Raw genomic sequence first — 17,021 nt, 5'->3', positions numbered from 1 at the left:
ATTCCCAGTTTCTGAAAGGTTTTTCAAAGGTACTGCCAATAATCTCAATAGTCTAGAAATTTCAAGGTGGAAAATGGAAAGCAACAGAGCAATTACAAAACCCCTCAAAAACTACACCATGCTATACAAAGCTGCTTAGTTAGCTATAGTCCAGTGATGAGGCGTTTTGTTTTGTACTGGGATTTATTTAACATATTTTGTGCATGTCAATCGATGATTCTCATTTCAAATCTCCATAATGCAAAGAAAGACAATTTTAAGACAAGAAGATTTAATCCTAAAGCATTTTAAGAGTATAAGGTTGTAGATGTCATGCTGCTGACAGCATGCCCTTCCCCGGGCACACACCGAGTATTATATCTCCTCAATCTCACCTATCCCCTCTCACACCCTCACCTTAATGCTCAGAATAGAAAGATTGCATCCTGGCTGACTCAATACTTAGAGCTCTAAGTGTGAAATGAGGCATAGCAATAATTCTCTAAATTATATGAAAACTGTAATAAGGGGCTCAACTTGATCTAATAAGCAAAGTGAATATCAAGGGAAAACCTGAAGAGAATTATGTAGGTGACTTGAGAAGTTTAAATACAAGTCCTTAATTAGGTTATACTTACCTGGTCCGTAGGTCAGCTCAGCAGTAATTGGAAGAGATGATTAGTAAGCAAATGAGATTCTAATTAAGTCCAGCACTGCTTCCCTCTCTAAATAGTTTAACAGCCTCAGCCCCAGATATGAAGAGTCTTTGAGAAGGGACCCAACGTCTGCTGTCAGACCATCTTATTATTGCTAAGTCAGTTTTAAAAAGTTGCCTGGAACCTAGTATAGTAAGAAAATGCCTAAACCAGGGCTTCAGTATCTTAGAACCTTCTTTTATCCCCGAGTTCTGATTTTATGAGGCATCTGAATGAACTGCTAGGTCATTTAATCCCCAGGAATGGACGTTAGGGGCATGCAGTTTGGTAGGATGTGGCTTCATGTAGAGAAGAGAGGAATGCAACTCCTTCACTCACTGTCAGCTTTGCACAAGACTTCTTTCTGTGCCACAGTTTCTCTCTCCATAAAGTAAGAGAGATGCTGGTTTCACTGCTGTTTCACTGGGGTTTGTCAAGCCTGAGAATTAGGGACAGAACACCAAAAGTACTGGGAAGGTCTTAGATAATAGTTTCATTAACCTAGGATATAATTTTATGAAGAACTCTTTGTGTTCACAGCTTTTGAGTTCAGTTAACCTCAACAAATACTAGTGATCTTATAATTCTACTAAAAAGTTTTCAAAACCCTTAGAAAGGAACTGGCTTCCCTTTTGGCTCAGATGGTAAAGAATCCACTTGCAATGCAGGAGACCTGGGTTTGATCCCTGGGTTGGGAAGATCCCCTGCAGAAGAGAAGGGCTAGTCGCTCCAGTATTCTTGCCTGGAGAATTCCATGGACTGTATAGTCCATGAGGTCTCAAAGACTTGGACATGACTGAGCGACTTTCACTTCATTTCTTCACAGAAAGGAACTAGTAACATATAGTAACTAGCTTCTTTTCAAAACATCTACTATAGTCTGTACCAGGCATACAAGACAGAGAAGAAAAAGATTTGACAAAGAGTCCTAAGGATCTTTAGTTCAAAAACTAGCTTTGTCAAATAACTGGGTGACTCTCAGAAAATAATTTAACTTCTTTGGGCTCGAGTTGCCTATCTGTAAAATAGGTAAAGAGATTGGTATCATTTAGTATTTTTAAGGTTGGCTGAACAGTAGAATAACTGAGCTAACTTTTAAAACACTTTGGATGTCCAGGTTCTTCCCCAGACTTCTGGGAATGATTCTGGGCATGGGCATTGGTAGTGGCCCCACAGGTTATTCTGAGCCTCCAAGTAGAGAACCACTGCATTGATCTCTCATTGTCTTAGGTGATCAAAGTTCTGTGACATCATGGTGTGCTGTCTATGTAGTGACACAGATACAAATGTGAGATGTGGTTCTCACATAGCTCACCACATTTTAATAATGAGTCCCTTTACTTCAACTGAATCTTCCACCAAACTATGGCACATTCTGCCTCACGCTGTGTCCAGACCACATTGGCATTTTGACCCAAGTGCGTCAATTTGGGTTGTCTTGAGGGGAAAAGTTAACGTTATATCTTATTTATTTATTTTTTAATTAATGAAGGTCAAAGTTAACCTGCCCTCTAGAATTTTTTGACCACTTTGTTAAAAATCATTTCAACTTTCAAACGTTCTTGTTAGGAGAAGGGGACCAAAGACATATTAAGTTAGTTGGCCTATTTCACTTCAATCTTGGTGAATAATTTAACCATGCCTCCCCCATCTAAGGATTGGCACTCTTAGACAGTAGGTGCTGATTTTTCCCTTTGACAAACTGCATGTCAGTTTGCTGGAGAGAACAAGTGGTAAAGAAGGCACATGCCTGTGTGCTCAGTCACTCAGTCTTTTCTGACTCTTTGGGACCCCATGGACTGTAGCCCTCCAGGCTCCTCTGTCCATGGGATTTCCCAGGCAAGAATATTGGAGTGGATTGCCATTCCCTTCTCCAGGGGATCTTCTAGACTCGGGGATTAAACTTGTGTCTCCTGCATCTCCTGCATTCGTAGGCAGATTCTTTACCATTGAGCCACCTGGGAAGCCCATTAAAGATGGCACAGGGTGGCAAAAAATGACTGTCCTGCCTGATAAAACAGGTCATCTGTCCTGTGGATAACTCCACCCCTTTTTCCAGACAGGAGAATCAGAATAATTCAAGGCAAGGGCAAGGGCAAGGGCAAGGTACGGCATGTGGTCTGTAGTATTTCAGGGCAAGGTAAAGACGTAGCTCTCCCTGCCTCGGCTGGCAGTACTTTGGTGGATTTTGTGAACAACTTTATGGGAGGTCTCACCCCCACTGGATACTGAGCACTTCCCAGGGAGGAAATGGTAATCCATTGTTGGGTTGCCTATCCACTGAGGTTTGGGGCTGTCAGTCATAGGGAAGGAGTACTGATTTCCTTATCCCTGCTGAATGCCTTCACTTTCATTTTATACTGGGTCCCACAAATCACGTAGCTGACCTTGCCTAACCCGACTGCCAAGATACAACTCTGAGTTTGATATAACTATCTGAGGCCATGGGGAGAACTGTCAAAGTTCAATGTCCTTATGTGTTCACTCTCCTGGAACACAGTGAAAGATCTAGCTGCCTCTTGAAGTTTTTTCTCTATTCTTAAGTATCACATTATACACATATCATATATTAACTGTGTGACATGGGGCAAATTATTTACATTTCTGTGCTTTAAAATGTTATTTTGTCATATAGGAAAAATAATACTAATGTCATAAACATGAAATATATAAATAAATATAAATACTTGGCACAGCACTGGGCACAAGTATTAATCAATTTTAGTTGAATAACAAATTCATTATTTTTTATACACTCTGAAAATCATCGCAAAAGTATTTTGATTACTACTTTGAAGGATACACATTCTAGTAAATATATTTGAAGTATCAATCTCCAGGGTTCTTAGAAATTTTAAATTCACTAAAAACTCTTCAGGAGGGGAAAATTTTTAGGTAGAAGAAAAACTGTATGAAGAGAAGGAATCCTTATTGCCAAATTTAGACTTAAATTGAAGCAAGTAGGGAAAATCACTAGACCATTCAGGTATGACCCTAACCTTACAATTATACAGTGGAAGTGACAAATAGATTCAAGGGATTAGATCTGATTGACAGAGTGCCTGAAGAACTATGGATGGCGGTACGTGACATTGTACAGGAGGCAGTGATCAAGACCATCCCCAAGAAAAAGAAATGCAAAAAGACAAAATGGATGTCTGAGGAGGCCTTACAAATAACTGAGAAAAGAAGAGAAGAGAAAGGCAAAGGAGAAAAGGAAAGATATACACATTTGAATGCAGAGTTCCAAAGAATAGCAAGGAGAGATAAGAAATCCTTCCTCAGTCAGCAGTGCAAACAAATAGATGAAAACAATAGAATGGGAAAAACTAGAGATCTCTTCAAGAAAATCAGAGATACCAAGGGAACATTTCATGCAAAGATGGGCTCAACAAAGGACAGGAATAGTATGGACCTAACAGAAGCAGAAGGTATTAAGAAGAGGTGGCAAGAATACACAGAAGAACTGTACAAAAAAGATCTTCATGACCCAGATAATCATAATGCTGTGATCACTCACCTAGAGCCAGACATCCTGGAATGTGAAGTCAAGTGGGCCTTAGGAAGCATCACTATGAACAAAGCTAGTGGAAGTGATGGAATTCCAGTTGAGCTATTTCAAATCCTAAAAGATGATGCTGTGAAAGTGCTGCACTCAATATGCCAGCAAATTTGGAAAACTCAGCAGTGGCCACAGGACTGGAAAAGGTCAGTTTTCATTCCAATCCCAAAGAAAGGCAATGCCAAAGAATGCTCAAACTACCACACAATTGCACTCATCTTACATGCTAGCAAAGTAATGCTCAAAATTCTCCAAGCCAGGCTTCAACAGTAAATGAACCATGAACTTCCAGATGTTCAAGTTGGATTTAGAAAAGGCAGAGGAACAGGAGATCAAATTGTCAACATCCACTGGATCATTGAAAAAGCAAGAGAGTTCCAGAAAAACCATCTATTTCTGCTTTATTGACTATGCCAAAGCCTTTGACTGTGTGGACCACAACAAACTGTGGAAAATTCTGAAAGAGATGGGAATACCAAACCACCTGGCCTTCCTCCTGAGAAATCTGTATGCAGGTCAGGAAGCAACAGTTAGAACTGGACATGGAACAACAGACTGGTTCCAAATCGGGAAAGGAGTACGTCAAGGCTGTACATTGTCACCCTGCTGTTTTAACTTATACGCAGAGTACATCATGAGAAACGCTGGACTGGAAGAAACACAAGCTGGAATCAAGATTGCCAGGAAAAATACCAATAATCTCAGATATGCAGATGACCCCACCCTTATGGCAGAAAGTGAAGAACTAAAGAGCCTCTTGATGAAAGTGAAAGAGGAGAGTGAAAAAGTTGGCTTAAAGCTCAACATTCAGAAAATTAAGATCATGGCATCTGGTTCCATCAACTTCATGGCAAAAAGATGGGGAAACAATGGAAACAGAGACTTTATTTTCAGGGTCTCCAAAATCACTGCAGATGGTGATTGCAGCCATGAAATTAAAAGACGCTTGCTCCTTGGAAGAAAAGCTATGACCAACCTAGACAGCATATTAAAAAGTTGAGACTTCACTTTGCCAACAAAGGTCCATCTAGTCAAAGCTACTGTTTTTCCAGTAGTCATGTATGGATGTGAGAATTGGACTATAAAGAAAGCTAAGCGGCGAAGAATTGATCCTTGGGAACTGGGTGTTGGAGAAGACTCTTGAGAGTCCTTTGGACAGCAAGGAAATCCAACCAGTCCATCCTAAAGGGAATCAGTCCTGAATATTCATTGGAAGTACTGATGCTGAAACTGAAACTTTAATACTTTGGCCACCCAATGTGAAGAACTGACTCACTGGAAAAGACCCTGATGCTGAGAAAGATTGAATGCGGGAGGAGAAGGGGATGACAGAGGATAAGATAGTTGGATGGCATCACCGATTCAATGGACATTAGTTTGAGTAAATTCAGGGAGTTGGTGATGAACACGGAGGCCTGGCCTGCTACAGTCCATAGGGCTGCAATGATTTGGACATAACTGAGTGACTGAACTGAACTGAACTGAGAAGCAATCTTGGCTTTGTCCATTATAAGAGGCACAAACACCACACCCATAGTAACTGTCTAACTGTTGAGGTCTACAATGAATAAAGTAGAGAGGATGCTGGGTAAGAGTTCATTTTCTGCTTTGCTAGAATAAACAGATGTAGGAGGTTGATGTAATGTGGAAGTCAAATTGTATAATTCAGTGGTTTATAAGCCACAAATCTCCAGTCACTAGCAGGTATCTGCAGTGCTAGCCTTCAATCTGTGACTGTCACTAATGCCATCTTATGTAGCCTAGAACTTTGGTGGAAATATGGAGCACATCTTTGGATTCCCAGGAAATAAAGGTAGCTCCTTCACTGCCCCATAACTATGATTTTCATAAATATATTGAGCACTGGCTGTATACCAGGTAATTTTATATTCTTTCTAATCCTTGTAAGAGTTAGTTGCTCAGTCATGTCTGACTCTTTGTGACCCCATAGACTGTAGTCAGGCTCCTCTGTCCATGGAATTCTCCAGGCAAGAATACTGGAATAGGTAGCCATTCCCTTCTCTAGGGGATCTTCCCGATCCAGGGATTGAACCCAGGTCTCCTGCATTGCAGGCAGGTTCTTCACTGTATGAAGCTACCAAAGATCCCATAAGGCAATTATGTCCACTTCGTAAATGAGAAATCTTGAGGTTCAGCTAAGTCAATTGGTTTAACCAAGATTTTCTGACCAGCTAGAGAGATTGAGTGTATAAATACAGTTCTATAAAACTTGAAGATTATGCATCTTATTTTAACTGACTGCAAAGCCCCTCTTGTAACTAAAGTAAGCGAAAGCTTGGTGGAAGTAATAACATAGCAAATACTAATTTAGCTTTAACATCAGGTACTGTTCTAAGTACTTAATACATATTGACCCATTTAATCCTTGCTATAGCCTTATATAGTAGGAATTAGCATCTTCATTTTGCAGATGAGGAAACTGAGCTACTGGGCAGTTAAATGAACTGAGCCAGATTATGAACCAGTAAGTGACAGACCAGCTTATAAACCAAGCCATGTGGCTTTGCATTCTGGGCATGACAACTAGGTAAAAGAATTGGAACTTCTTTAATTATTAATATTTTAAAGGGTTATCTGAAAAAGTATGGTTTGATTTTCTATAGTAATTTGCCAAGATATGTACCCAAATGTATATCCTGCTAAACATTAATCAAAATATTTCAAAAAAATTTCAGAGCCTGAAGCAAATAATAATAATGAATAGTAGTAAAAACAGCGTTTGAAATTAATTTTACATCTATAATGTGCCCTGGCACTGTGCCAGATGACTTACATATGTCATCTCATTTAACATTTATAATAATAGTTTTATTATTTCTAGATAACAGAATAAATATCTGAGGCCCAGAGAATTTCCTGGTGGCTCAGTCAGTAAAGAATCTGCCTGCAATGCAGGAGACCTAATTCAATCCATGGGTCGGGAAGATCCCCTCAAGGAAAAAAAGGCAACCCACTCCAGTATTCTTGCCTGGGAAATTCCATGGACAGAGGAGCCTGGTGGGCTACCGTCCTTGGAGTCGCAAAGAGTCAGACACAGTTGAGTGATTAAACCATCAGAGAATTTAATTAATGTTTCTCAAGGCACACAATAAATATATGATGTGTCTGGGATAGACTTTGCATTCAGAGCCCACATTCTTCATTACCAAACTAGTACTCCATTCTTTCATAATTTTAGTGGTGGAAAACTTTATCTTCTGAGAACTGACCTGAGTTTTAAAAACCAGCACGAGTCATTTGTGACTAAGTCATTTGCTTTTTGAATTTCAGGGACTTGAGATTAAGAACTGACTTATTGGAAAAGACCCTGATGCTGGGAAGGACTGAGGGCAGAAGGAGAAGGGGACAACAGAGGATGAGATGGTTGGATGGCATCACCAACTCCATGGGCATGAGTTTGAGTAAGCTCTAGGAGTTGGTGATGGATAGCGAAGCCTAGAGTGCTGCAGTCCATGGTGTCACAAGGAGTCAGACATGACTGAGTGACTGCACTGCACTGAACTGAGATTAACTTCTGATCAAAAACACCACTTGACGAAAATACAGGGTGCTTTTCTGCTGTGATCGATAAATTGTCTGAAATCAGTCCCCTAAACACATTTTGTGCACTGGTGGCAACATGGTAATTACAGTATCCCCAGGTGATGACTTTGGAGGAATGCTCTTCTTACAGAAAATTTATGCTCTACACTTGACAGGCACTGCATGTTAATGAAGGAAATAATGGCTAGAAGCTTACCATATGCCTCTGGGCTTGTGTCATGTTGCTTACAGGCATCATTCAAGCATCTACGTAGTCAGTGGGTATACTACTCTATAATGATTGTTGACCACTAAACCACTTCATCATCTGCAGCACTTTTCTTACAGGGAGAACTTGCATGACTTTTAATTAATGCATGGTTCCAGAGGATCCACACTATTTGTGATTCAACCCCATATTCTGAATGAAGACTAAGCTGAGTTGGTAACTCTTATGACCTTTGCGGGAACATGTATCCCTTAAGTGGATGAGGAAGTTACCAAATCTCCATATCCCTTGATTCTGTCTAGGTCAAGACTACCTAATCCTTTCTTTGTTTCCCAGGTCTTGGTGGAGGTTGCACATAGCATCCTCCTTTCCAATATATTGTTCAGAATTAATTTTCTTAGGAAAGAACTGTGAGAATAGCTTGGTCAGCCATTCTTGGTGAAGAAAATACTGCAGTACTGGATGTGGAGTGGAGGAGTGGATGGGGGAGAGCAGAGAGGGAGAAGAAAGAGATAAAAGAGGTGGCTTTATTGCACATTTATAGACTGTAACTGGTGTGAACTGACTTCCCTTGCATTTTGCAATATGCTTCTTTAAGCAAAATTTCCTCTCCAAACTCAGAAAACTCTGGCATGCCTGAGAACAGTCACCTCCAACTGCTCTACCCTCAACTAACTAACTGTCTCTCTCAACAGTTAGAAGCAAGCTTGTTGGAAAATAGTGTTTCTAGAGCTTCCAAAAACACAGTAGACTTTTTTTCTTGGCAAAATCTGTCAGCCAAGTAGGGAGGAGTCCATGATGAAAGTTATAATTTAGATGTGACAACCCTTAAAAGTAAAATTTGTGTATTTCTGAATGCCTTCTTTCCAAAAAAAAAAAAAGAAGTGCTTTTCATATGGAGCTATTCTATTGAGAACATTATTGAATGCAGCTGCTTGAAGAAAAAGCACTTAATTTGGATGGCAAGATCTCTGTTAGAACAGTGAAGGAAATACTCTGGGATGATCATTTCTCCCTTAAATTGAGAGAAATGCTAATTACCAGTAAAATGAAATGGAGACCTAAGGGTAAGATTTTTTTTTTTTTAACCAAAGGAGTTAGAAAAATGTCTCAATAGATGAAAGCCAGAAAATAAAATAACAAACAGTGAATAATGATAGAAAGCTACTTGCTACTATTATTAAAAACAATAGTCACTAGGTCTGACCTCATACTAATTATTCTAAAAATCCTGAAAGTAAGGTCTTCTTTCCCCCATTCGATAGAGGAAGAGCAGAGAAGCATAGCAGAAACATAATTAGAGCTGGTCACCCAGCAAGGAACTGGCAAAGTTGAGATTTAGCCCAAAGACTAAATTTCCAGCTTTTCACCACTCCTCTGAAGGACTTGAAAGAGAACTTGAGAAGTGAATTACAGTGTTCTGATTACCATGGCTTTGTTGGAATGGCCGCCTCCTTGGAACTCGATGGTCCCAAAAGCATCGGTGGGGCTGAGTTGAGTGTGCTTGCTGATGGACCACTTCTCAGACTGGATATCATTTCGAGAGAGGCGACTTTCATTTTTCTCATTCTGAAGAACCGAGATACTGGGAGTGAGGCCAACATGCTGGCCTATTAGACGCCCACAGCAACACCTATAACGTAAGAGGTCAAAGTGAACCCCTTGTACTAGTGACAACTGGAATATACACTTAAGGCAATCTGCTGGAGAAATCTACAAACTGTAGCAAGCCAGCAAGTCAGTTTTCAGGTGGAAACCATATGTGGCATACCTGACAGATGGTGAACTCAGGATTTACTTGACAAATTAATACACTTCTTCTCTGGCCCTCCCTCATTTTGCTCTAGCTGTAATGTGCCTCCCATCTTTCTGAACCAACCCCCTTTCACACCAGCCATATTGTTCAGGACTGGAACCTAAGAACGAAAGCCCTGTAGATTTTTCTACTTCTCACTCCTCCCATCTATTAAATCTTGCACAAAGGCCACTGAGCAGCTTTAAGGGGAGAATTTTAACAGGCACATTTAAATAAGGACTCTCAATCACATGTGAGTAAGAACCTAACTTGTCTTTTCCTAATTGACACTCATTGTCAAATATCCAATTCTGAGAATAAAAATTTGCAACTTAAGTTTTCTTGAAGAAACAAGAAAAAATTATTCACAAGATATCTGAAAACAAAATTTATTCCTTACATCATGAAAATGTTGCTTGTACTTTACTACTAGCATTACTATGACTATTAGCAATAATACTGATATGTAGTTACCATTTATTAAATACTAACAGTGTGACATTCATTGTATGGGTACAACATTATAGTTTTAAAGGTATTCAAGGTTGTACAGCTGGTTTATATGATTCCAGAGTCTACATTTTAAACTACTTCATTATATTGTCTTTTCATAAAGGCACTTCCAGATATGCATATATTACTTTATCCCAAATGCTTCATACTTTCTATACTTTTGATCATCAGGAAGTAAGTAGAATTTAAAAAAATGTTCTTGAATAGAAATCTGAAGGTCTGCAGTCTAATCAGTAATCTGCTAGGAGTATATCATTTAAAAGTCTCTTTTTTCACTGTAGCTGAGCATGTTGGTAAAAACTACCCATTTTGATGAAATGCTGGAAAAGGAAACCACACTAAATGTATATTTATATTTATATATATGTATATATAAATATAAAATCCATTCTTACAATGATGAAGTCCCTTCCTGAGGGTGTACCTGTTATTTTGTACAGGCTCTCAAAGAATTAACTACAGTCATGGCATATTACATGGTGTGTATATATAAGATTGTTTCAAAGATATTCAGTAACAATGAAATCTATTGCAATGGACAGTGACTAGTATCATAGTTTTGTTCCCATAACTGCTACGTCAAGTTCTTGCTACATTATAAAGACAGCAAGCTTACCTATGGGGGTCTTTGGTGCTGGGGATGATGTGAACACATTCTCTTTTATAAAAGGCTCTTTCTATCCAGGACTTCTGAGCCTGAAAAAAAGGAAGAGGAAAGGGGAACACAGCCTTTAAGTATTTTTGACTAGAAAGCAAAATTCCACAAACACTTAACAGATATCTCATAAACTGAATTGAAACTGTTGTTACTTCACACATAAATGCTGTATATAACAAAATCCCTTACTATCATTATCTGCTATTAGATTTTTTAACATTATAATGTGAGAATTAAAGGAAAATGACTATAATAAAAAATGCTCAAGTTCATAATGACTTCTGAAGAACAGAAAAATAATGCTATTTACAGAGAAAATGAAAGCTATAGAACAGTATGTTTGTAACCCTTTAGATAACAAGTATTAGTGGCAGGAAGAAATATACCTAAATAATCATAAAGTTTTCATGGCTGACACTTTCATTAGATTTTCTTTATAGAAAGAAAGAAAAATGGTGAGGAAATGACATAATTCAAGCCCTAATCCATCACCATGCTTTTACTAAAATCCAAATTATCAATGCTTGAATATGGAAAGGGAAAAAGGAGATGGAAACATAAGAAAGATAAATGTCTTAATCACATTTCAAAATTTCACAGGTAATTCCTTTGGAAGGAACGTAGATGCCACGTTTTTTGGCATCACACATGCCTTTCAGCACATGAAATACAGCGTCTTAGAATGAACATTGTTGGGACTCTCCACACAGCAGCCTGGCCACTGAGATTAGGTTCCCAGAAGGATAAAGCGAGTTCCAACAAACTGTACCATCTTTGTTCCAAAACAGTGTCCATCCTTCATCCCTTAACCCCTTTCTTTACCAGCATTTGAAACAGTATAGGAGTTTCCTATGAAATCTAGTAAACTACTCAGAAGATTCCTTTTCTAAGCGAGTGGTTAAGATAGAAGTTGGTAGAGTAACATGTAATGTTATTTCCACATGGTGTCATCTTCTATCTAACCTAGGATCAGAACAAAATTCCTACTTTTAAAATACACAGAGAGTTTGGGATTGACATATACACATTGCAATTAATATATTTAAAATGGATCACAAACCAGGACCTACTTTCTTGTGTAGAGCATACAAAATTCTGCTCAATATTCTGTTAACAACCTAACCAGGAAAAACATTAGAAAAAAGAATAGATACATGTATATGTATAACTGAATCAAATTGTTGTATACCTGAAATTAACACAACATTGTTAATTAACTGTAAAGTAAAGTAAAGTGAAAGTCACTTAGTCGTGTCTGACTCTTTGGACCCCATGGACTATACAGTCCCTGGAATTCTCCAGGCCTGGTATTGGAGTGGGTAGCCTATCCTTCTCCAGGGGATCTTCCTGACCCAGAAATTGAACAGGGGTCTCCTGCATTGCAAGCGAATTCTTTATCAGCTGAGTTAAGAGGGAAGCCCTAATTAACTATATTCCAATATAAAGTAAAAAGTTAAAAAAATACATACAGGGCCAAAGTGCAAACAAGCTGTTTACTTGGCCTGTCTCAATGACCAATGTTGACTGTTTCAAGTCCCTGTTTTGTTGGCTATAACTGATACTAACTCTTCTAAGGACCCAAATGGCTGTATAAGTTGTGCTAAGGTCTTTGTCCTCAGCCCCTTAATACTGCATCTCTGTCCTCTTTCACAGTGGAGTCTATGTGAGCATGTGGCACTGAAGGCATAACACTTAGATGCATAACAAAGCACATTTTGAAAGTAGCAACACAGGGAATGCTTGAAGGGTACAAAGGACCAGCATCCCATTTCAGTCACGGTTGCAATCAGGTCGCATAATTTCTGAGTGCTTATGCATTGTCCAAATGTAAAGGAACAGCCTCTCTGCCGAAGAGATCCTGGGTCCAAGTGGCCCTCTGCACTGTCATACCACAAAGGTAACATTTGCAGTTCTGTTTGTCATTGTGGCATGGAGAAAGATTCAGTGTCTATTTTCAAAGTTTTTCTTCTCAAAAATGTAGGAAAAACCAGTGGCTACATCTTTGCAGCAGAAATAAGCTTAGATAACCAGTATTTATCTTCGTATAAAGCCTGTAAGTTAAACTATTCATAGGCTGTGATTTTTTTCCTAGAAACTGAATACTTTCTTTGATAATATCTCTTGGCAGATAGATGGTAAAAATATTCCTCTCTGGATATCTGAAACCAACTTTCCCTACACCTTGGGGAGCAGAAAAGGGAGAGTATACTTTCACTTTTTGGGGGCCCACTTTGGCTGGCATTAAGAAGGATCTTTTGGGAAAGCATCTGGGAATTTCTGGGAGTGCTGATCAATACTCTGAGAGAAAGTAGGAATGGCAGTATGATGGGGAGAGAATGATGTCTGCAGTTAGAAAAGTGGTATGAATGAGACTGCAGCTTCAACAAAGTCATATAATTTCTCTGATCCTGTTTTCCTCATTTATAAAAATGGGCACAACCATAATGCCTGAAACACAGAGTTGTTATCATTATATAGGTAGCAAGTTTTCATTTCAAGAAGAGGAACCAGTCTTACGTTGGTCTGGTACTAAAAGTTCAGATAAAGGTTTAAATGAGAAACACTATTAAATTGCCATAGCAGATCTGACCTAAATTGACTTTATGTCACACTGGAGATGATATGCTCCCAGAAGGCCTGTCTATAGACAAGGTATCTAGAAATTTATTTAACTTCTCTGAGACTTTTCTATAACATGAGGATAATCATAGCTACTTTGGAAAATTGTATTAATCAAAGTAGATGATTCAGGGTAAGCATCTGGCACTCAGTAGGTAATAACAATGCCTAACTTTTATTTGGGATTTAGCATGTGCCTGAAATTGTGCCTTATATGTATTATCTCCATGGAGCCTTATAAGAACCCTATGGGGGAATTATTACTATTATGTAGTGTCTGTGTGAGATGTAACAAATTAGAAGTTAGACTTTGAACTTGAGCTGTCTAACTCCAGAGTTTATACTCTTACCCACTCTGCTCAACTGTCTCTCCAAATTCGACGTTATTGGTATTAAAATACCCTAGATCTGGGCAGGCCTGGGAGTGCCCTTGTAGAGGCATGTCTCAGAATCAGTTCACACTTGCACCTTTCCCCTCCTTATTTCCTCCTTCCAGTTCCCACAAATGAAGTAATCAACACTCTACTCTCTCTTCCTCTCTCCCTGAGGTTGAGGATTGAGGTGGGACATTAGGCAGTCACAAGAATATGAGAAAAGTAAAAGAAGGGGGTATCATTATAATGGCTACAACAATGAAATGTAATCACACAGGACTCCCAACTTGAGAGTTTCTAGGGCACCTCCATTATTTCTCTCACTTACAGATCCTGGTTCCAACATGGAAGGCCCTAGAAGCTTTACTCAGATGGCGTGCAGTAAGACTGACTGCATAAAGACCAACTTGTTTGTTGGTCTTTAAGTTTGACTTGCAAGCGGTTTAGCAACTTAATTACCTTCCCAAAGGTGAATAGTTACCTCACTGTCAGCAAAGGGATTAAGGATCAGTTTTTTCTTATTATTACCAAACTAACAATTTCTCTTACAAAGGCATAGAAAATTGCGAGGGGGGAAAGGAAATGTAAAAAATTTTTTCCATCATTCATAATTGAGTTGGATTCTTTTTTTGAGAAAGAAAGCGTAATATATAACAGAAAGAGTACATGTATAGCACACAAATTAGGAATTCTACCAAACATCATGTACTAAATAGGAGAAATTTACTATGCTTTATTGTGGGCTTTACTTTACTGTGCTTTTATTCAGTCTTCAATGTAGACGGATATTAGATTTTAAAAATCATTTTCCTGGCATATTTGGTGTATAATCATGATTTAACTTGCCCCCTAAATTAATTCCCTTTTCCTCTGTTCAAAGGCTTTGAACTACTCTTTGTGAAGCTTTATACTTGGCTGCAACACCCAGCTAAGTTGGGTTAGAGTGGCTATCCTTGATGTTAGAAAGCATAAAACAGTTTGGACATGCCATGTTTCTAGTTGACCCTAATTCTCTTCTAATGCAAAACTTCAACGGTGTGCCCGAAAATCTTTTATTTTAAAATATGCTTTAGAGGACTCTTGTACTCTTAGAAAAGGTGACTGCTATCAGCCCTTAGAAATCACTTTTCTAAAGGTAGAATGGTCACAAGACCATGGCTGAGTTTGTGAAGCGCTATTTTCTTTCTTGTCTTTCTGTATTATCAGTCATGTGTGATGTATAATAAGGAAGTGTTTTTCAAAGGCTAATAATTAAAAGACATTTTTTTCAAAACAAAAATTAGGACATTCACATTTCAGACAAAGTATATCACCCTCAAAGAATAAAGTACATATGAATTTTGAAAGTCAATTGTACAATAAATAAAGCATCAAAATAATAGGAAGCAAAAAAAGAAAAAAAATTAAGTTGTTTCATTTAACCAATTTCAATTGTTTTTCACAAAGACTCTGCTATAAACCTTAGTCCCTCAAACTTTCATGACTCTTCTTACCACCTACTCCCCACTCACTTAACTATAGAGTTAAGACTTTCTCCAGCCAGGAATAATATCTGAATCTCCAGAAAGCCTCGGAAACTGCTATTGCAATCACCCTGTTGGTAGAGCAACTTCACAGAAGGACACCAACCCAGACCAATAATCGCACATTAGACAAGAAAAAGAAAAAAAAGAGTTCACTAACTTCTTAGGAACAAATTACGAGCAAAATTTTACTACGTTCCTCATTTTGAGACTCTCAGGTTTAAAATTTACACTCTGCCCTAATCAGAACAAAATACCAGAGACTCCAAGACACTGAATGCCTGTGTTCATTTTTACCTTTTGCTTTTCCTCAACATCTCCCTGGCATTCCCTGGGTCTTCCTCTAGATGCCCAGATCCAATACCGGAAAGTTGAACAAGAAGAAAACGCGCTGAAATAATTTTACCTGAGCACTGACTCTGAGTGGTGGCAAAGGCAGTCCCACGAGCAGCTCCTGTTGCTTTCATTTTGCTGCATCTGGGGTTGGTCATCCCGTTAATAATGCTCTTATGACCGCCCACCGGAAAAAAAGTCACTTGCCGGGCTCTTCCCCCAAGAGACGTTTCAAGTAAGCAATGAACTTGGGCAGATTAGCCCCTTGGAATGTGCTGCTTTGGGATTAGCCTCACTAAGAATCCCATGGACATTCCCTTGCAGCCCTCAAACACTGCTTGATTTGAACATCTAATCTGACGCCAGAAGAAAAACAAATCCCCGGAGAGATCGGATTTAACTGGCACAAGTCCTGACAGGCTCTCCCCCCTTGCCTTTTTCCATTTTCAGAGAGAAGCCTTGTGAAAGTGTGATAAGGTGTTCTGAGTTCTGAAAAGTTCAACTTTAGAAAGCAAATCCTTCTAAAGAAACAGTATATTAATGTTCCAAGTGGTTTGAACACACAAGCAGCATTGTTCATTCCTCCCCAAAGGATGGAATGATAGCATTTCTTTAAAGAGGAACTGCTAAAAACTCTGAATGTTTCAAAGAATAGTTGAGTCCCTAAATGTGAGCCCAAGGAGAATAAAGTTGGGGTTTATCAGTGATGTTCCACAACTTCTGAAATGTCAATAAATAATAATAATAAAACTGATCACACGTCTTACCCTGCAGCCCCTCCCCCACAACTGTAACTGTGTGACTAGAAACCTACACTCCCCCGTTTCCCTATTAAAAAAAGATGAGCTGGGACTGTTATAGCACATGGATGCAGGCTGCAAGCAGCAGCTTTGTGATGTGCTTATCTGGGGGTGGGTGGGGCAGGGGTGAAGGCAACTTAGAAGGTCTTGCTCACACAACACAAAAGAACTCTTTCAAATATCTTCCAAGAGTAAGTGTTTTAGATAACAGTATTTCTTAGCTAGATAAGTGAACAAACCGGGAAGAAGAGAGTTCAACTTTCAACAAGGCAAAAATAGTTTTTAAAAAGTGAGTATGTGAACACTTCATCTCCAAAGGACTTATCTCTTCTTGCAGATGGAATTCAGAGCTGAGAGGTCTGTTTGTTATCAACTCTGTGGGCTGCGTACCTGTGAGG

General features: G+C 38.9%; 1 protein-coding gene across 2 annotated transcripts in view; it reads right to left on the bottom strand.

Moving 5' to 3' along the window:
• Window positions 1-9,519, bottom strand: part of LOC105003463 (transient receptor potential cation channel subfamily M member 3-like) — a 76,425-nt gene extending 66,906 nt beyond the window's left edge. For both annotated transcript variants that reach the window (XM_010860632.1, XM_010860633.1), the window contains exon 1: window positions 9,437-9,519. In XM_010860632.1, the coding sequence (XP_010858934.1) occupies window positions 9,437-9,439 (3 nt within the window). In that variant the 5' untranslated portion in view covers window positions 9,440-9,519. The remainder of the gene's footprint in view (window positions 1-9,436) is intronic.
• Window positions 9,520-17,021: the final 7,502 nt, after the last annotated feature.

This window comes from Bison bison, unplaced genomic scaffold, assembly GCF_000754665.1.
Source record: "Bison bison bison isolate TAMUID 2011002044 unplaced genomic scaffold, Bison_UMD1.0 scf7180017864469, whole genome shotgun sequence".
Taxonomy (NCBI): domain Eukaryota; kingdom Metazoa; phylum Chordata; class Mammalia; order Artiodactyla; family Bovidae; genus Bison; species Bison bison.
This window is presented reverse-complemented; position numbering and strand designations above follow the sequence as displayed.